Below are 22,216 nucleotides of genomic sequence, written 5' to 3'. Positions count from 1 at the left end.
GAGAACTGAGGTCATAAAACCTTCATGGCATCCAGAAGATTTTTTTGACTGGACAGTGACCACAGGATAAGTGCCTCACTACTCAAACCACTTGCTTCCTGGTTTCAGTTCAGTGACCTTTGGGGTCATTGTGACTGACAGTCATCAGACTTTCAGATCAAACAGACCGCCTTAACAGACCAAAACAACCATGCAAGCTAACGTCCAACACAGCCTGTGCTCACCAGTTGCTTAGAGAAGAGAAGAGAAGGGGTAATTAAACATGTTAGTCATTGACATCCATCTTTAAAACTAATTTCCTTTGCAATGCTAGCAGCACATCCTGCTTTGTGGAAGGGAGCGCGAAGAACAAAACAGCCTCATGCATCTTATATCAAAAGAGTGGAAATATTTTGCATCTGTGTCTGTGACCATAAAAATCCCCAGACAAGACACTGAATCTCTTCCATATGCTGATCCGCTGTCTGGGCAAGCTCATCTTTAAAGGGCCGACTTCAACCTTGCTCTCTCCACCTCTACCTCCAGCTACAATGTCTCCACTTTATAACAAGTCTAACCTAGAACACAGGCCCAGGTGTCCAGGTGTGTGTGTGTGTGTGTGTGTGTGTGTGTGTGTGTGTGTGTGTGTGTGTGTGTGCTTGTGTGCATGCATGTGTGCGTTTAAGTGTGTATGTGTGTGTGGTGGTAACAATTGTCTCGTCACATTTTAACTGTGACAGAGTCAGTGACAGTGCGAACAATTTCTGGCTCTAGAGGTCGGGGGTCAGAGCGATTAAGGGGCAGACGGTTGACCTTGACTCCCACAGCAACCGTTTGGCTTTTCGTACGCAGATGTCTCCCACACAAGGGCGACGGCACTTGCACATGGCTGCCTGGCTGAGCTGATTTGCAACCTCTGCTGCGGTAGTCATTTTAGCAATTTATTGTTTATTTGTGTCTTTTTCATGAGACGCTCATGAGGCTAAACCATCGGGGAGTAAGACCTTTCTTAAACAGGAGTCATAAATTATGGGGCTGGCTGATTCAGGCCCGCTTTAAGGAAAGGTCAGCACAGAAGAGCAGCTAAAAATAGCTCTCCTTTGCTTGATTCAGCAGGATCAAAGCACTGCTGTAGGAGTTTCAAATGTGAATGTGCAAAAAAAAAAAAAAAAAAAAAAACAGCCCTGAGGTCTTAAACAAAGTGACAGGGGCCAGTGATCTACCCCAGAATCTCAGCTTTTGGAGCTAGAGGAGAAGATATCCTGACTATTTCTATTTACATGAGATGATGCTGTGTCCTTCATCTTCTCTCACGAGCTCTCTGAACTCTCTTCCTCTTCTTCTCTCTTTTCGTCTCCTCTATTACCAGGACAAAAGGCATTGCACAATCAGGTCAGACAAAAAAAACACTGTTTGGTGGGTTTGCAGTTCCAGACAGTGTATTGTTTGAGGGGGAAGAAAGTAGGTTGCCATGTCCCTGAATGTTCCGGAGAAGTTTGGCCATACTTGGGAAACATTAATCAAAGCAATGCCTTGCGATTAATTTGTCCACTCTGACCACTTTTCTATATGTTCAAGTAAATCAATAAAATACAATCAAAGACTTTGGTTATCGTTTAAGTGCACAATTATGACTACACATTTTAAAACCCAAACAGGAGGAAGCAATTAAGTAGCATTTAAATATTTTTCACTGTTGAGAGAAAAGTTAATGACATTCACTGATGGCCAATAAAATGTTTTATGGTATGGTGGCTGCTATCCAATGGAATATCTGTGAATTATGTTGATGTTAGGAGGGCCTCTGCTCCAAGACCATTCAAATACATATGAATACTTTGGGGGGGAAAAAACACTGACCCAACACGTCTCTTAACAACTCCCTGATATTCAGTTGGATGGTAGATTGTTTCAGTCTAAATTAAGAGCTACATGTAAAATTTCATACTGGATAATATAGATGATGGTGGAGTGTTTGTCAGTGAGGCGTATCTGTTATACATACATCTTTAATGTCAGTACAAACATATCTTTGATGGCAATCAGGCAGTGCAACTCGATACACAACTCGGACTGGTTTGACCTCAAATCTGCTCTCCACCTGTTGTCCTGAATGATGAATCCCATTTGATCATAAATTAGTTATTAGCATTGGTAACGCCCCCTAAACACTATATTAAGGGCAGGTGTCGTGCAGAGTGCAAATACTCATGCCCAATAATTAGAGAGTGTCCAAGATCAGTATGTCAGCCATTCAGAAGCTGAACACATGCAATATCATCTAAGGGTTTTTATAGTTTTAATTGGGATCAGAGGGCCAATAGTATTTCTTTTTTTTTTTAAAGGTTTATTTATGGGCTTTTTAGCCTTTATTTTTGATAGGAGAGTAGAGTATTTTGGACAGGAAATGAGGAGGAGTGAAGAGGTGGGGAGAGGATTGGGAAACGACAGCAGGCCGGAATCGAACCTGTGTCCCCGCGGGCATTGTAGCCCGTAAATGGGGGGGCTTATTGGCTTGCGCCACAGTGCCCCCAGACCAATAGTATTTCTTTAGCCAAGTCATTTAATAATACAAATCATTATAATTACTCTTAAACATATAATCTTGTGATGGACTGTGAAAACAGGATGTTTTTTTGTTATCTTGGTAAGAGTACGCTAGACCACTCGCCTTAAAATAAGAAAAACATTGATGAATCGCAGAAATAAATGGGTACTAACAAAGTAACGACAAATCATGGATACGAAACAAAAATAAGAAAAAAATCTGTTTGTATATATCGCTTTCCGCCCAAAGTATAGATTAGAAGTTTCAAATAAGCACAGCTCTCTACAATTCTATAAACAATGCAGGACAAAATACAGTTCAGAACAAACTGAAAAGCCCAGGCATACTGCTAAACTTGAGCTCAGTAAATCTTTTCTTTAGTTTTTTTCCCCCTGTTGCCTTTTCACAATGGAAATCCTAGTCTAAACACTGGACCTCTCTTATGCTGACATGCCTGGCCTGTGTGTTTAACCATAACCTTAAGAATGTCATTCGCAACATCACAATACATTAAATATCATTTCAATAATGGGAGCAATTTTCACATTCACATACCGTGCCCACACAAAGCCTCTGTGTTGGTTCAGTGCCACACCACCGTCACAGAGCTCAGTCTGGTGGGTCAACGTGTCTGTGGAATTGTGGCTTGCGCAGGCGGACTGAAGGGCATAATTTTGTTTTTCACTCATCACATACTGATTTTATTCCATCCACGGGCTATGGGGAACAAATTAAACCATGTGCTAAGACTCCTTAAGCACTTAGGGGAGCCGTGCAATCTGTTTTGTTTTCAGCGAATGCCTTTCTCTGTGACGCACACACATGAGCATAAACACAGGCATGCAGACACAGACACGCACAAACACACACACACAAACACACACACACACAGAGAGTGAGAGAGAGAGAAAGAGACAGAGAGAGAGAGAGAGAGAGAGAGAGAGAGAGAGAGAGAGAGAGAGAGAGAGCTTCAGCTCTTGAGATGGTTAGCGTGGCCCCAGAGAGCTCTCTACTGAGCGTGCTCGGTTGGCCTGTGCCAGCTGACGAAGCGCTATGAGACTCATGGAGCACCTGGAGACCAACATGCTGACTGGGCCGGGAGGACCATGCTGGGCCAAACGGACACTAAACCCTGGAGAGCCAGGAGAGAGATCCGCACCTCTACGCCCTCCCCTTCTCTCTGTTATCTCCCCCATCTCTGCCCATCTCCCATGTCTCTCTCGCTCTCCCTCACTCCTAACCCTTCTCAACCAATTTGGGTCTTTCCTCCTCTGAGGACTCTCTTTTTCTCTGTTCTCTCAGCCTCAATTTTTCCTTCTCTTTCTCCCCCTCTGCCTGCCTGCCTGCCTTCCTCTCTCTCTCTCTCTCTCCCTCTACCTCCCTCTCTTTCTCTCTTTCCCTTGCCCAGCCAGCTTGGGTCCTTCCGTGCGCCCGTCCAACACAAACACTGAGGGAACACGAGCTCCAAACGTGCAGGACCCCTCGCCAGCACCGCGGCGGGAGGCTGAGTTACAGCCGGTAATGAACAGACGGGGGTCCTGCCCCATCACACACCCCATCATAAACCCCGGCCGACCCCCCCCTTCCCCCCCCCCCTCTGAGGAGAGCCCCTCCAAGAGCAGCTGAACATCATCCAGCAGGGTCCGTGTGAGCACTGACAGACCACACCTGAACATATAGAAGACAGCTCAAAGCACACACTCGCTGCAATACACTACCATTCAGGTGGACAGAGAAAACATCTAAAAACATGAACAAAAACACGAGTATAGTGTACGCAGAAGTAGTGAGAGACAGTATGTGTGTGTATGCCTGAATAGCCTGTGGCATGCCATGGTGTAATGAATTTAAAGTTTAAATTATTGGCAGAGCATCTGTGTGTGTGTGTGTGTGTGTGTGTGTGTGTGTGTGTGTAACTGATTCTGTGATGTTCCGTTTCTAACCGGTTTCTGTTCTCTCCCATATAGCAGGACCTAACTGCAAAAGCTGATGGCTGTGATACAATTGTATATACCTTCTTTTATGTTTCAATGAATCAGGTATGTATCATGTAGACATGCCGTATGTGAATGAGTGAGAGTGAGTGTGTGAGAGTGTGAATGAGTGAGAGAAAGCGAGAAAACGAGAAAGAGAGCTGCTTGGATACTTACAAATGCCTTTATCTAATACCATTAAAAATGACACGAATCCAAGTGACAGGCGAACAGAGAGAAATGTAAGAGGTGCTGCTGCTTGTCTTGGATACAGAGATTTGCCCTAAGCTTACAGAGGGGTGGCCGACAAAAAGCATGCCGGCTGCTCAGGATCCCTTTGATAAGCTTTGGGCTGATATCTCCAAACAGGGTAATTCAAAAATCACTGGCAGGCTGCCCACCCAGGCCAGATGGGCACACACACACACATATGGACACACACACACACACACACACACACACACACACACACACACACACACACACACACACACACACACACACACACACACAGGCTTTCTGTTGTGTTTCTGGTCTCTGAGCCATGTTCTGTGCTGTAGCGCACTGACACTGAGCAGCATTTGGAATCCTGAGGCAGCCGTCTGTGACTCACTGCTGAGGACTGTGTGTGGATATGTTATGAATCTGTTGGGTGGCACCCTGAAGAGAGAGTGTGAGACTGTTTCTGTCCCTCCTTCACATAGTAACAGATACACACACACACACACACACACAAAGATGGATTAGTGGACAGATGGACAGATAGACAGAGCAATAGATAGATAAATAAATAGAGAGAGAGGGAGAGAGAGAGAAAGAGCATACACTAGTTGTATGTCCAGGATAAGAAAGCGAATGACAGGAGAAAAGGTGACTGAAGGGAAAAGAGTGGAAAAAAAGAGAGAGAATGAGAGCGCTTTGAGTGTTACAGAGAGAAAGAAAGAGGCGAAAGAATATAAAAGTGACAGACTGTAAAAGTGAGAGTCAGACGGAAAGAGAAATGGAGCGTGAAAATGCCAGAAAGGGCGTGTGAGAGCGAGTGTGTGTATGTGTATGTGTGTGTGTGTGTGTGTGTGTGTGTGAGGGGGGGGGGGGGGACACAAAGTGATAGTTAAGAAATAAGGAGGAAAAACGAGCCAAGCTGAGAGACGAAGACAAAGAACATGAGAGAAGGAAAGGGAGGAAGGAAAGAAACGAAGATTAAACATTTGTACACAATGAAAAAAGACAAAAACAGATGAGCGCTCTTGCGTGTGATCCGCAGTGCTCAGCACACACACAGCAGGTGCTTTATCAACTCTGTGCATACCTGAAGTAACACCAACAGCAGTTCTCTGCACTGCAGAAGGCCAATGTATGTGTACAGTAACACACACACACACAGCAGGTGTCTGTGTGCCTGTGTGCCTGCAGTGAGACAGCAGAGTGCCTGCAGTGAGACAGCAGATACCTCGTTTCCACCGGCATGGCTCCCTAGAGTTGCTGGGCCCAAAATCGGGCACCAGTAACGTCACAGTGGTTATGGGCAGGGCTATCCCACCCCACCCGCAACAAAAGTTTTCGCCGCCATTTTTTTTCACCCGTCAACCAAGATGATGAGTGAAAACAGTGAAAACATAAATGAAAAATACATCCAGCAGTGGTCCACGGATGAAATAAATACCTGGATAGCGATTTGGTCATCAACAGAAATGCAAGACAAAATTGAAAAGGCAGTAAGGAAAGCTAAAATATATGAAGAAATACGTGGAGAATTGGAGATAGCGGGGTTCAAAAGGACAACAGACCAAAAAACAAACAAATTAAAAATAATAAAGAAAGCTTTCATCCATCAAAATGTGTTGGTTTGTCTGCCTAGTATACATTAACTCTTTCAATCTGGCTTTTTGTGTGATATGACACTTTAAATTAGCTGTTGACTAAGCAAGTTCGTGTAGCAGCTAGCTAACTAGCTGCTAGCTGTCTTGAGGTACTGCTACAGTTGTTATGCTAGTCAACTCCCATCATGAGCTGGATTGCCTGCTCGTTTGATCTACGTGAGGAAATTTAGAAAACCCGTAGTTGCATCATTAACTGAGACCGTAATGTAGTGCTGGTTTTGTATTGTGTGTACTGTAGAAGACATGCCACTTGAAAACAAAAATAGCTTTTGACTAAGCAAGTTCGTGTGGCAGCTAGCTAACTAGCACTACCTGCTAGCTGTCATGAGATACTGCTACAGTTGTTATGGCAACTGGTAAGTATATATCAGTGTAGTAGACAACTCCCGTGAACTGCATTGTCACTCGTTTGATCTACGTGAGGAAATATAGAAACCGGTGGCCGAGTAAAAATAACATAAATTTTAGGTCGTATACATGGTATTAAAAAAATTAAATAAGTTTTAAGTTTTATCGAAATTTGCCTTCTCGCTGGAAGAAGACCACTCGTGAATAACTCACAATTGGAACCATAGTAACATGTCCCAACATTCGATAACGTTCAGTTTTGGTACTGGAACCGGTGGAAATGCAGGCCGGTGCTGAAAGGCACCGGCACCGGCTCCAGCACCGGCACGGCCTTGGTGGAAACGAGGTAAGGGTGCCACCTGTGTGTCACTGTGTATTACCAGGACTGTGTGTATTTCAAAAGGCTTGTGTGTCTTTCTGTTTCAACAGGCCAGAGAGTGTGTTACAAGGCCAGAGTATCTCTGTGTGAGACGGGCCTGCATGTGTGTTCTTTTGCAGGCCTGTGAGTTTAGTAGACTCACACCCCTCCACTTCCATCCGTAACAATCTGACAACACTAATATATTCTGAGCTCAATTTAATTTGTCTGGGCATTTATTGATTTTTTATAAGCTTTTGTCTTTTACTGAACGTCTGTAGCCAGGATGAGGCAAGCGCAGCGGCCAGCGTCCCAGCAGTTCCTTATTCTCACTCCATAAACAGTTTGTAAAGTCATTAACAGCTGGTTATAAAGGGTTTATAAAGGGTTTATAACCGCGGTGAGTTAATGGAGACCGACCTGAGCATGTGAGCGGCGCTGAACACCACATCAAACTCCCCACTGTCCAGGCGAGCTGCCTTCTCCGCCATCTCAGCAGCCTCGAGCAAACGCAACTCTTCCAACAAAAACTGACCTGCGAGCCAAAAAGACAGGAGAGGAAAAGGAGCAAGAGGGAGAGAGGGAGAGAGAGCGAGAGTAGGAGAGAAAGGAGAGAAACGTTACAGAAATAGAGAGCGAGACAGAGAGGGCAGACATTTTTTTAAGGACAGAGTTATTGCTTTTGGCCTGGGGGCAGGAGGCAATCTAGTTTGCCCTCATAATAATTTGCTGCAACATAAGATATTAAGGGCCGATTACACCCTGGCCTGCGTGGCCCTCTCAAAGACCATTTGTTCAATTTAGATGAACAGATAAGCGTTTCCTCTGCACTGGGGGTGGCCCGCTCTGGCCCGCTCTGAGAGCAGCGCTGCTGTGATGCAGCAGTGTTGGGGGTCCTTTGCGGTCTCCAGGAGGGAGGTGGTTTGTGTGAGTGAGTGAGTGTGTATTTTTATGAAAGTGTGTGTGTGTGTGTGTGTGTGTACTGGAATGAGAGAGCTGGGTGACAGGGAGCAGGGAGGATTTGGTGTGTGTGTGTGTGTGCATATAATGTGTGTGTGTGTGTGTGTGTGGAGGGGAGGGGGGGGGGCTGCGGAGGGTCAGGTTTTTACTGGAAATCAAACCCCTGTTGACTTTGGTCAGCCTCCTTAGCCCAACCGCACTCCAGTCTGGCCCAGCCTAGCTCAGCTTCAGTTTTAGCACAGAGGAGAGCAGAGGAGAGGAGGGGAGGGGAGCCAAAACCAGGGAGCGTCGGCGCGAGGGAAACGCGAGATCCTCGGTAGGCCACTGCAGCCCTGCCGTGGAGACGGTGTGTGTGTGTGTGTGTCTGGGGAGGGGGTGGGATGGGGTAAGAGACCCCGCCGCTCCGTGCTGCGGCCGCTCCTGCCGATGCTCACGCCGTTTACCCAACACCTATGGGGTCGCAGAGGACGCTTCGAGCGACGGCTTGGGTTGGTCTCACCTCGCGCCGAGCCAACTCCGGCTCCAGCTACTCAGGCCACCCTCAGGGCCACTCCTCCACAACCAATTCATCACTAAACGCGTGTTGGCAGGGTGGCTTTTTTTAAACGTGTTATTAATAATGATTTTTTTTTTCACACCCAGACCTTGGGTAAAATAAACGGCACTTTCATGGGGGAAATTAGTCAGCTCGAATTAAAATAATAGCCTTTCGCTATAATTCAGCTGAGATTCAGGGCTGTTTCAGAGGCGAGGGTGACACGGAATGTGAAAATAAGCAATCGTGAGCCAAAACGCCTTCCTACAGGCCTACAGGGAGATATTTACGCAAGCGCTTATTACTCCGTGATTGAGACAAAGCAGAGCTGAATGACCCGTGTGCTCTCAGTGTGAAGCGTGAGGGATGGGGCTCGAGGCCGTGAAGCGAGGCGCGCACACGTCGGGCATCACGTCCTCACACTCTCCCCGCAGATCCTGTGCTCCTCTCAAACAAAGACAGGAAGCGAGGGATCATCTTTATCAGCTGGCCTTTACATGAGCACACAGCCAGAGATCGCCCAGCACACACGTAGAGAGTCCCATTGGCCTCAACATTGAGCAGATGGGCTCAGAGAAAGAGAGATGGAAAGAGAGAGCGAAAGAAAGAGAGAGAGGGAGGGAAGGGAAGAAAGACAGAGAGAGAAAGTGGAGGAGAGGGAGGGAGGGACAGAGAGAGAAGGTGAGAGAGAATAAAATAAATGGAGGGATTGGAAACGGAGCAATGGAAGAGAAAGATGGAGTGAGAGATGGACAGATACAGATAGAGGGAGGGAGATAGACAGATAGAGGGAGATAGACAGATAGAGGGAGAAAGACAGTGGGAAAGAGATAGACAGATAGAGGGAGATCGACAGAGAGAGGGAGATCGACAGAGAGAGGGAGAAAGACAGTGGGAGAGAGATAGACAGATAGAGGGAGATAGACAGTGGGAGAGGTCAGTCAGCATCCCAGGGCTGGAGCCAAACCCCCAGCTTCTGCTGGAAAAACACACCGGTCACACAGATCTGCTCTGTGTGGATTAGGAGGCCACACCTGCCCCATCCCTGTGGAATCAGGCCTGTGTCCAGCAGCCCTGATGGACACGTTTCCATAACGAGGGATTGACTGAACAAACAGGGCCGCAGTAGCCGCTCTGGTTGCTGTTTGGCTTAATATCCCCCTGGGACATAAGTTGGTGGGAAAATTCATATGAACAGCGAGCGGAATATTTTCATGGTCGTCATGAGCATTTTTTTTATGGGAACCACTTTTGTTTGTGAACGGAAAAGCATGATCAACATGTCCTGTGCTTTTCAAATGGCTCAGCATGTCTGTTGTGTGTGTATGTATGTATGTATGTATGTATGTATGTATGTATGTATGTATGTATGTATGTATGTATGTACAGTCATGGACAAAAATATTGGCACCCCTGCACTTCTGTCAGATAATGTACCACTTCTCCCAGAAAATTGTTGCAATTACAAATGCTTTGGTATTCACATGTTGATCTATATTGTTTGCATTGGAACAACCCAAAAAAGCAGAGAAGAAAAGCCAAATCTGATTCCACACAAATCTCCAAATCTCCAAAATTATTGGCATCTTTTCAAAATTGTAAGAAATAATTGTATTTCAAGCATGTAATGCTCCTTTAATTTGAATTTAAACTCACCTGTGGCAAGTCACAGATGCTGGTAATATAGAAATCACATTTGCAACCAAATGGAGCAAAGTTGACTCAACCTTTGTATTGTGTGTCTGTGTATACCATACCGAGCATGGAGAAAAGAAAGAAGAGCAAAGAATTGTCTGAGGATTTGAGAACCAAAATTAAAGAAAAGCATAGACAATCTCAAGGCTACAAGTCCCTCTCTGGAGATCTTGATGTTCCTGTGTCCACTGTGCGCAGTGTCATCAAGAAGTTTACGACCCATGGCATTGTCTTTAACTTCCCTGGATTTGGAAGAAAGAGAAAAATTGATGACAGAATGCAACAAAGGATTGTTCGAATGGTGGATAAAAAACCTAGCCTGACGATGTCATACTCATAATTCTAGTCAGAATATGAGTCTGATACCGCTCCAATGGGCTGTGATTATGGGGCGTGTTTCAACCGAACCAGGAAAAAAAATGCCTTTTCGCTCAATTGGATATATCTAGAACCAATCAGAGCAACGTAGTATGAGCATAACGTAGACCCCATGGTCTACGTTATGCTCATACTACGTTGCTCTGATTGGTTCTAGATATATCCAATTGCCAGCTGATTCATTAAACTTTTACCGGATCCCGTAGGAGGGACGGCAAAAACATCTTTTCGATAGACAAATGCCTTGATCGCGTTTCTCTGTTCCTCTTTCAAAATGAATGTGCTGTCAATGTCTTCTAAAAAAATCTCCACATTTCAGCTCTCCAACGGCAGCCATGTTTGTTGAAAACGAATTCACCCCAAAAGCTCTTTGGTGACGTGGTTGATTACGTTACGGTTGATCATCTGTCCATCATCGTATAAAGCCTGCCCTGACAATTTGATTGGTCTATCTATCTCCTCACAGATTTTTTCCCCAACGGAGCAATGCCAGACCGAACTTCCCAACCAAAAATGTTGTGGGCGGGGCTAAGAACGTCTGGCATCCAGGCTATAAAAAAACCTAGAACAACTTCAAAACAAATTCAAGCTGCCCTGCAGACACAGCTTGCACTATCCGTCGCCATTTGAATGAAATGGGATGCTATGGTAGGAGACCCAGGAGGTCCCCACTGCTGACACAGAGACATAAAAAAGCCAGACTGGAGTTTGCCAAAACTTTCCTGGGGAAGCCAAAATCATTCTGGGAGAACGTCCTGTGGACAGATGAGACCAAAGTAGAGCTTTCTGGTAAAGCAGTTTACAGAAAACTAAATGAGGCCTTCAAAGAAAAGAACATGGTCCCTACAGTCAAACATAGTGGAGGTGGACCGATGTTTTGGGGTTGCTTTGCTGCTTCTGGAACCCGATGCCTTGACTGTGTGCATGGCATCAGGAAATCTGAGGACTACCAAATAATTTTTGGGCGCAATGTAGGGCCCAGTGTCAGAAAGCTGGGTCTCCGTCAGAGGACATGGGTCTTCCAGCAGGACAATGACCCATAGTACACTTCAAAAAGCACCCAGAAATGGTTAAGACAAAGCACTGGAGAGTTCTGAAGTGGCAGAGATGAGTCCAGATCGTAATCCCATAGCATACCTGTGGCATGATCTCAAAACAGCAGTTGGGAGAAGGCACCCTTCAAATGTGAGAGACCTGGAGCAGTTGGCAAAAGAAGAGTGGTCCAAAATTCCAGTAGAGAGTTGTAAGACACTCATTCATGGTTAGAGGAAGCGATTGATTTCAGTTATTTTTTCCAAAGGGTGTGCTACCAAATATCAAATTGAGGGTGCCAATCATTTTGTCCAGTCCATTTTTGGAGTTTTGTGTGGAATCAAGTCAGATTTGGATTTTTTTTCTCAGATTTTTTGTGTTGTTCCAATGCAAACAAAATAAATAAACATGTGAATACCAAAGCATTTGTCATTGCAACAATTTCTGGGAGAAGTGGTGTATAATCTGACAGAAGTGCCAATATTTTTGTCCATGACTATGTATGTATGTATGTATGTATGTATGTGTGTGTGTGTACGTGTGTGTGTGTGTGTGTGTGTGTGTGTGCTCCTGTGATGTGGTAACAGTCTACAGAGACTGCTTGGTTGGAGTTAATGAATTGACTTCTTCCATTCAGTTATCTAAACACCCAAAGGCTTATGTCTGCAAATATCATATATAATCTCAGACGCAGAGGCATATTCAGACACGCATCTTAATTACTACAGCAGGTAGAGGAAACAGCTTCAAGCCCATTAGAATGTGTATTTACTAGAGCTGGAGCCAAACCCCCCTATTGTACACACAAACATCCACCACACACCTGAAACAGGTTCTACTCCAATATCATATCATAGAACCTCGATACCTAATGCAGGTGCTCTGTTCTGCAGGGACTGAGCAGGATGAGAGCTAGAGCTGCTACTGGTGCTGGTACGGGTGCGTGTGTCTTACCATAATGCATGTAGCAGTTTCCTTTGGTGGGGTCCAGCTGGATGGCCTTCAGGAAGTACCTCTCCGCCTCAGCCTTCTGGCCCTGCAGGGAGAAAATGGGATGGTGAGAATGAGTCGGTCTGCTCCCATCTCTCTCTCTCTCTCTCTCTCTCTCTCTCTCTCTCTTCTCTTCTCTTCTCTTCTCTTCTTCTCTTCCCTCCCCCCCCCCCCCCCCCGTCCTCCTCGCTCTCTCTTGCTGCTGCCGTTCTGGCTCCACACCGGCCCTAATGAACTCATCTGCCTGAGCGCCGTGTCCGTGTGTAAATGCTTCCCCTTTCCCCTCCTATCCAAATGAAAGCCCCATGCTCTCTGCTCTCTCTCTCCGGCTGCCTGTGTTCCCATTATGACTGAACATCTGCTGGAGAGATTATTAGATTTCAAACGAGTGCAGGGATACTTCGCGAGTTTCCCATGCCGACGGCCCTGTCTTTTTCAACGCACACTGATTTAGAGCGGTGTGCTAAACCGCTTAATTGTCCCTTTTTGGTGACCAAGTGTGTAACATTATTCTAAATCAGCGTCAGCTCGCTCGTTCGTCATGATCATCATCAAGAATTTGCCTCCACTCATTGTAATTACACATGTGGAAGGAGCTGATGGGCTGTGCGCGTGTTTGCATTTGTGCACACACACACACACACACACACGCGCACGCACGCACGCACGCACACATATGCAATCTCTATGAGGCTTATTCTGTCTAGATGATGAAGAAAAACACTGTAAAGGCTGAAGTGCTTTATGAAAAACAAATTCAGCTTCTGTTTTCAACACTTTTCTGAACAGCCAACCACTGTAGTCAGGGCATCCAGAGAATACCATCCGAATCACATTTAAACATTCCACACTGGCGTCTGAATATTTGAATGAGGACAGGGTGAACTCTAAGAGGGTGAATGTTTACCACAGCCTACGGTGTGAAGAAGTGTGTGTGTGTGTGTTGAGAGGCAGTCTTCACGCCCCATCAAACTCACAAAAAAAAACCAGTGATACACACACTCATGCATCTGCGCTCACACACACACACACACACACACACACACACACACACACACACACACACACACACACACACACACACACACACACAGCTGCAAGACAGCTGGGATTTTCATAAACCAAAATCATTTTTATTTACTCATTGAGACCAGAAACTTGACAGTAAATTATACTAAAATCAATTTAGCGCATTCTAATTCACTTGACTTGGCAAAGTATACCTCTGTTTTATGATGACAAAACTATGCGGTGTATGGGGAAACTGTCAATTTATCACCAGGATTTTCTGACTGTTTACAAAACATGTCATTTCCATGATGACTGCCATATTACTTTGTCAAGACTTTTGAAAGGCTACATTTATACATTTTTATTTATCGAAACATAAGGATTAACCAAAGTAGAGAAACAAAGATGAAGACAAAGATTTGAAGAGAGAACTGAATGTTTTCAGAAGTCAAAATACTGTTTAGACTGTCTTCCAAAAACTCCATCAACTTTTTATCAACTCCATCAACATTTAGCAATAAATCACTCTAAGAGTTTTTACAATAATATAACGATTTTAATTGTGTACAGTAAGAATTTTGTGTAAGCATGTTTTTAAATGTGTGCTTGTGTATATATATTTGTGTGTGCATGCATATCTGAGAAAGAGAGAGAGGGGAGAGAGAGAGTATGTGTGTGTGGGTATGCACACATCAGGTTTCGGTGATTTCCAGCAGTTTCACAAAGAAACCCATCTGCCGACCTTACTATCCTTTCAAGACTTTAGCTAGACATTGACGTAATAACTCGCTCACAAACACACACGCACGCACGCTCATACACACGTGCTCACACACACATGCTTACACAGAGACAGTGTATGTTTTCATAGAGGTGTTTATGAATGAGGTCTGAATTAGATTACCACCACCGACCGGACATGACTGGAGCTCATTAAGGCCACCCCCTTACCCCTCCCCCCCCCCCCATCCCACTCTGGAGCGCTGGGGCTGGACTGGACTAGTGGAGAGGGGTGGGGTCTGGAGCGCTGGGGCCGTACAGCACAGCAGGGGCTCAGGCCTGACCCCTCCGCACACCCCACAACCTCCCATCCCCTGCCGGGAGCTGAACTCTGCACCCCAAACAGGACGACTGGTGGATCATCACTCAGAGATGGAGTGAGTGTGTGAGTGTCTGTGTTTGTGAGAAGGATAGAGAGAGAGAGAGGGAGCAAGGGGGGAAGAAGCATGCTGGGCCTCTTACACATGCTAACTGTATTCAGCAAGAGGTAATCAGAGTTGTCAGGTAATATAGTCCAAAAAATATATGCGTTTTTTAAAAACCACCGGATGTTTGGGTTGCAGAACAGCAAGAAAGAAAGAAAGAAAGAAAGCAAGAAAAAGAGAAAGAAAGAGAGAAAGGTAGAGAGAGAGAGAGAGAAAGACAGACAGAGAGAGAGAGAGAGAGAGAGAGAGCATTGGAGGTCTTCATACACTGAATCTGAATCAGACAACAGCCTAATGGACAAGTTCACCACTAAAACACTGCACGCCCTTAACACTGAAACACTGCACAGCCTCAACACTAAATCACTGCACAGCCTCAACACTGAAACACTGCACAGTCTCAACACTGAAACACTGCACAGTCTCAACACTAAATCACTACACAGTCTCAACACTGACACACTGAAACACTGCACAGCCTCAACACTAAATCACTGCACAGTCTCAACACTGAAACACTGCACAGTCTCAACACTGACACACTGAAACACTGCACAGTCTCAACACTGAATCACTGCACAGCCTCAACACTGAAACACCGCATTGCCCATACAGCTGACATCCTCACATCCCAGCAGACTGCCTCCCTCTCTTGGTTTTTCCACACCCTTCTCAAGGTCAGCCCCATCGTCAATCAGCCCCAGCCGTCTCCCCTGGCACCCTGTGAGGTGGCATCATTTACACCCCATGGACGGCGGGAGGGGCACAACCTCTTTCCTTGGCTCTATTTTGGACCAAATGCCAAGCAAACAGCATGAGGCTGACAGCTCGGAGATCAACACTTCCCCTCAAAAATCAATACAGTGAAAACAACATCTGCTCAAGCCAAAGTGATTTACGGTGTATATGTCCCTTGTACAGGCTTCCTTGACATAATCAGGGCTCCAACACAAATGCCTGAGTCTACCCTAGTTAATGTACTTCATCAAATTACTACAATACTACTCATTCAGTGAGATATCAAATAAAGTAGAAAGCTTCTTTATTTATTGGGGATTAAAAGCCTTCAGAAACAAGTATTCAGTTGATGTGACAGGAGTCGGAGAAAGGAAGTGGTCACGGAGAGGATTAGGTGAAGCCTCATGCTGCTTATGGGCATCTTTAGTCCACTTCTGGCACAGCAGAGAGTGGGTGAGAATGAGGGGAAATGAGTAGTTTCTCAAAAAAAATAGTAATGAAACTGGACGAAAACATCTCCTGTGAGTTTTCTGCTCTAAGCTGGGTGAAAATAGCCACGCTTAACTCTTCAGTGCTAATAACACCCAGATGCTCCAACATCTCCCATCTCTCAGGTCTAATCAGCACTAACTCCTGGTTACCAGCCTCTCCCCCAACTCCCCCATTCACATCTGATTATAGCCCAGGCAGCTCTGCTCTGGCTCTAATAAGGCGCTACAGTGCAGACATCGTCAAAAACACACACACACACACACACACACACACACACACACACACACACACACACACACACACACTTCTCACTGGCACAATCATGGGAAGGGAATCAGACCTGCCACCTTCTTTATTTACCCTTAAAGGTCAGGGCACCTGGGCTCGGCTCAACTGTCATCTCTGTCATGGAAATGAGAGGAGACAGGACAGGAAAGCCGGAGTCCCCCTTTTCTACCCAACACACACAGACTCGTACACACACAGACGCGTACACACACACACACTGCACTGCTAGAATGAGAAGCCCCCAGCATAAAGTTTCATGGACCACTCCTCTCTTGGGTCTCTCACTTTCTCACTCTCTCTCTATGTGTGAGAGTGTGTACATGTGCGTGCTTCTCTTTTCAAAACATATCAGCTGGCATCCATCACTGTCCAGACTGGTTTGTGTGTGTGGCAGCAGGCCTGGAGGTAAATGCCCATTGCCACCTCTACGTCCTACACGTTTCACACAGTCCAGCAGCACAGTGGAGCTCATTCAAACACTGTTCTCTCTCTCTCTCTCTCTCTCTCTCTCTCTCTAGCTCTCTCTAGCTCTCTCTCTGACTTTTTTTCACTGACTGAATCAAGCTGATATACAATATTCTGCCAGCAACAATAGAGCTGCTGTTCCTGTTGGTTGCTCTCCTCCATTAGTATAGACTAACCAGAGGCCCCATGGACCAACGTCTGCCTACAGTGTTTCAAATAAGGCTTTGGCTACTGCTTTGTTGCAAATCAAGTCCTACTTAGGAAACAATGAACCGTCTCCCAGCAATATTCTCTCTAAGTACATGCTGCAAGTTGCCTCCCTGGTACACTAAAGTGTTTGGTGTTGTGTTTAGAGTTTGTACCTGGTAGCATATGTTTATCTATTTATTTCAGAAGTTCACTGTACTAAACCGTTTATTGTTAATAATTATCCCAACTTTAGGACACTTGAAGGAAGAAGTGGGACCAGTCTGTTCCAGCGTTCTTACCGTCATGGCCAGGAGTTTGCCGTAAGTGAGGTGAGCAGGGATGTGATCTGGTTTGGCCCGCAGAGACTCCCGGTACCAGTGCTCGGCCTCCGCCAGCTTGTTCAGTCGCATGTAGGCCTCTCCTGTGCAAGGGTGGGAGGGGAGGAAGGAGTGGAGAGGTCAGGTCAGATCAGCAGGAGTCAGAGGTTAAGGAAGCACACATCTCACCATTGTTTTACGCTGACACCCAACACCGGATAGAGGCCAGCCGCCCCGCGAGAGGCGAACCCGCTGCAACTCCAGCCGGCTTTGAAAGACAACACCCGACTCATCCCTCCCCCCTTCCTTCAGCTGGTGAGGGTCCATCAGAGATGCTGAGATTTGACCCGCAAAAAAAATAAATGCATTTTCAAAGCAAAAAAGCAAATTTTTAGTGAAATCACCTTTTCTGCTATTGGTTTCATTTCGTTACTCATTCCACTGCGCATCCACTGGCTAACACAGACAGAGAGAAGGTGTGCATTTCACAGACGAAACCCATCTTCAAAAAAACAATCCACCCAGCAAGTCAAGCTGATAAATGTAATCGCTGCTCGAGGAGCGAGGAGCCTCACAGTTGTCTGAGTTCACAAGACACATAACACCCCGCGCCCACGTGTTTGTGGTTGTGCGCTGTAGGGTTGGAGAGTGTGTTGGCATAGTAAGAAAATGAGGAGGAAAAACACCCATCCTGCGGGCAGGTAGTGCCCTCCTCAGCAGAACCCTGTGCCAATGCCATCTCTCCATTACAGATGGATAGGATGGATGCCAGCGCGGGGTTCACTCGCTGTTTGCTTGGCTACAGATCGCTCCTTCAGCGAAGGGGGCACAGATCCCTACAGTCAATCCTGTGTGCAATAAACAGCAGGTCTGACACAGTCTGACCTCACAAGAATTGAAAAAAAAACATTACAATATCATCACCTAGACATGTGCTCAATTTAATTTTTCATCTTTGCTTGTCCAAGAAGGAAATTCATCACCTGAGAGAGAGAGAGAGAGAGAGAGAGAGAAAAAGAGAGAGACAGAGAGAGAGAGAGAGAGAGAGAGAGAGAGAGAGAGAGAAAGGGGAAAAGTGTGTGTGATGGGGATGGGTGTCACGGCGACAAGAGTGAAAACACCCCCTCTGACCCACCAGGCATCACCCGATACATAAGGAATCGGACAACGCGGCTACTTCATTTAGAAAAACAAAACACGACCTAAAACAATGTTTTAATGTAATTATCGCAGCAATAACACGGAGGACACGGGTACATGACAGGGCTAACATTTCACTTGAACTTTAGTCGCATCCGTCCGTGAGTGTGGAGACTAGTATACCCTCCCCACCCTGCTCCCCCTCCCTCTCTCCCTCGGCAAGGTGTCAGTAAAAGGACACGTAATATGCACCAGAGGACCAGTGCATCCACATGAAGGGGGATTACTGTAAATCATTCTCCTGATGAGAACACGGAACGCGGAACCGAGCCCTCCGTCCCACAGGTGGCCAACACAGAATGCTGTGTCTCTCTCTACCCTCTGAGGGACTATGACTTATTTCCTCTGTTTTCAATTAAAACAGACCGGCGCTAGGAGTACGGCGCGGTACGGTACGGCGCGCTAGGCGGCCCCCATGTAATGTACTCATGTAGAAACAACTCTGATTTCCCCCGCGGGTGAAGTGTGTTTGGTTAGCGGAGTCACAGTGGTTAAATGTGGGCTGTAAAAGACTCAACTTTTGTATTTTTATTTTTAAGTACAAAACTGCCTCACCAGGATGATAAAAGCACAAACGATTTACGAACATGGAGCAACGCTGAGGAGGAAAAAAGTCACACCATTCCCCCGGAAACACACACACACACACAGTGGCTATGACTGCAGGGAAATAACACTATCCAAGAAAACATACAGGCAGGCACTCACTCACATACATACACAGAGTGTGTCTGTGTCTGTGTCTGTGTCTGTGTCTGTGTCTGTGTCTGTGTCTGTGTCTGTGTCTGTGTCTGTGTCTGTGTCTGTGTCTGTGTCTGTGTCTGTGTCTGTGTCTGTGTCTGTGTCTGTGTCTGTGTCTGTGTCTGTGTCTGTGTCTGTGTCTGTGTCTGTGTCTGTGTCTTTTGCTCCTCTTTCCTCCTCAGTGTTGCTCCGTGGTCATAAATCGTTTGTGCTTTTATCACTCTGGTCTATCAACTGAAAAAGAGATGTGTGAGACGTGTGAAAACGAAGAGAAAAGACGAACAAAGAAAATGGGGATGTTGTGCCCATCAACGCTGTGTGAAAATCACAGGCTCTCAGTGCTGGAAATGTCATAAAAAAGTGGTTTAGTTTGTCTCAGTGTCCTTTCCACTCCCAGTCACTGATCTGACAGCCTCCATCATAACCGCTTTCTCAACACACACACCGCAGAAACACGAGAACTGAGATTATTATTGGAGCAGGCAGAATGAAAGGGCCAGACATCCTCTGATCAAACCTAACAGAAAACACACACACACCTCAGTAAAGTGTCTAATCTTACTCAAGACATCTTAGTCTCACACCACACACACACACACACCACCTCAAACATTTGCAGATCCCCAAAAGAGGGTCAAGATCCTTCCTCTCTCCACACAAACACACACGTGCAAACCTACAGTCTCACACCTGCAAATTCAAAGAGACAAATCTTGAGGCCCACACGTATAAACATCAGGACACACACACACACACACACACACACACACACACACACACACACACACACACACACACACACACACACACACACACACACACACACACACACACACACACACACACACACACACACACACACACACACACACACACACAGTTAGAGGCCGGTATGAGGCCCCTTTGAGAAACTAACAGACTACGGCTTTTTGACCTGTGTGGTTCATTTATAATGGAGACATTGAGCTCTGCTCACACCATCAGTGGAGCTGCACTTGAAAGTTCTTGGAAAGGGTTCAAAGAGTGCCAAAAAAAAAGAGAGTAAAAAGCCAAAATAAAAAAATAATAAAGTAAGAGCTTCAAAGACTTCAAACACATGAGAGCATTTGTGATCAAAGACTGTGATAAGCTTATTGACAGACACACACACCCTTACCTATCATATTATAGAGACTCTGAGGGGCAAACTGCTGTGGCATCTTCTGTATTGCTTCTTTAAAGACAGAAACGGCCTCCTGCAAACATCAGACACAAAAACCAATTAGTGAAGTTGTCTGAAAGGTCATAAAGTATGCTTGTTGTGTTTCTAACTCATGCATGCTGATGAATATGGCTCGTGAGAGTGGACCTGCAACCCGTACCAACCCATATGCAATTAATAATGAGTGATAAACATATATACTATATGTACTTTGCTGAATAATGCTTGGTTCATGTCGTGCAATGATATAACCACTGTGTGCTCTCCTAATATGTGATGTGAAACATGCTAAATAACTGTGTGTGGAAATTGCTTGAGTTATGCTTACACAAACCTATATCCATATGTGCTTGCTAAAAAAGTGTGAAATATGAAATGTACTTAACAAACGAAAATGTAAAGCAGAACAATGTGTTCTTTGAGAGTTTTCGGACTTCAGTGTGCTTTGCATTGTGTAATGACGGAGGGGGCAGGAAGAGGCCTCTGGGCTTGCGAGTGCCTAGAAGGAGGTGACACATGGGTCAGAGACGAACATATGTTGCTAGGAGACGTCAGGAAGAAAGGGGGTGTGTTAGAACTTGTATGTATGTGCAAGGGATTTAAAAGGCGTATGCGGTTTGTGTTCGCGAGTCTTCAGTCTTTGTCTTGATAGAATCTACGGTATTCTTTTCTTATTTTGCCTTAGCTTGTGTGCTTAGAGAACCTTTTTATTTCTTTGTAACTTTTCACCTCTTTGACAATAAAAACAAGAGGTCAACTTTATTAACACCAAGAGCCGCGTCTGCGTCTTTCCTATGGACTGAGCTACCCCCGAAAAACATGGCCTTCTTGCCTTAGTATCCCAGCCACCACCCCAGATCGTAAACTCAAAAGAAGCCGAGGCATCTTGAAGAAACATCGACTTGGGACGGCTGGTGTGAATGGGTAAGACTGTCTGCTTTTCCATTTCAGGAAAAGGATACAATAAAGGTGACTGTGACTCCTTGTTGTATTTGGGGCTGAAACACACTCTATAGGGAGAAGAACAGTATGACATGATGATCCGAACTAGCCTGGTTTTTAGATAAGTGTGTCGAATAGCCATACATATTAATTGTGAGAGCATTCGAAAGCTCACGTGAAAAACACTCAATTTTTATCTATAGGCGGACACAAAGGATCTTATTCTTCAATGCGTGTATTTTAATGCAGCATATATACTAGAGTTGACGTATACAAATTTGTCTGTGTGTGTGTGTGTGTGTGTGTGTGTGTGTCTGTTTGTGTATGTGTGTGTGTTCAGACTCCAGTCTCACCTCCTGGTGGCCCTGCTCGTGCAGCAGTTTGCCCAGATTGTACAGGCAGCTGGTGACGGAGCTCTTGTGGGCGTGTGGGTCCTTGAGGTTCTCGTCTGGGATGTCGGCGCAGGTCAAGAAGGTGCGTCTGGCCTCGTCGCCGCGGCCTTGGTTCATCAGGATGATCCCCGTATTCAAGTAAGCGGCTGCAGGGAGAGCGGAGAGACACTCAGACACGGTGTGGGTCTTGAGAGGAAAATAACAGCCAAGTCTTCCATACAGCTGTCCAGACTCATGCCCGTTAAAATCGGACATACACGAGCATGTGCACGTTCACACGTACACACACACACACACACACACACAGACACACACGTACTGAAACACACACAAACTTGCATGCGCACGCAGAAATTTAA

The 22,216-nt window shown here is 45.7% G+C and overlaps 1 protein-coding gene across 2 annotated transcripts in view; it reads right to left on the bottom strand.

Annotated features, from left to right (window-relative positions):
* The window catches only part of tmtc2b (transmembrane O-mannosyltransferase targeting cadherins 2b), a 125,188-nt gene that overhangs the window by 10,449 nt on the left and 92,523 nt on the right, over positions 1 to 22,216 (bottom strand). For both annotated transcript variants that reach the window (XM_031564539.2, XM_031564540.2), the window contains 5 exons: positions 21,819 to 22,003; positions 20,479 to 20,557; positions 17,364 to 17,485; positions 12,641 to 12,722; positions 7,507 to 7,621 (listed from right to left, as the gene is read on the bottom strand). In XM_031564539.2, coding sequence (XP_031420399.1) covers positions 7,507 to 7,621; positions 12,641 to 12,722; positions 17,364 to 17,485; positions 20,479 to 20,557; positions 21,819 to 22,003 — 583 coding nt within the window. The remainder of the gene's footprint in view (positions 1 to 7,506; positions 7,622 to 12,640; positions 12,723 to 17,363; positions 17,486 to 20,478; positions 20,558 to 21,818; positions 22,004 to 22,216) is intronic.

This window comes from Clupea harengus, chromosome 3 (genome assembly GCF_900700415.2).
Source record: "Clupea harengus chromosome 3, Ch_v2.0.2, whole genome shotgun sequence".
Taxonomy (NCBI): domain Eukaryota; kingdom Metazoa; phylum Chordata; class Actinopteri; order Clupeiformes; family Clupeidae; genus Clupea; species Clupea harengus.
This window is presented reverse-complemented; position numbering and strand designations above follow the sequence as displayed.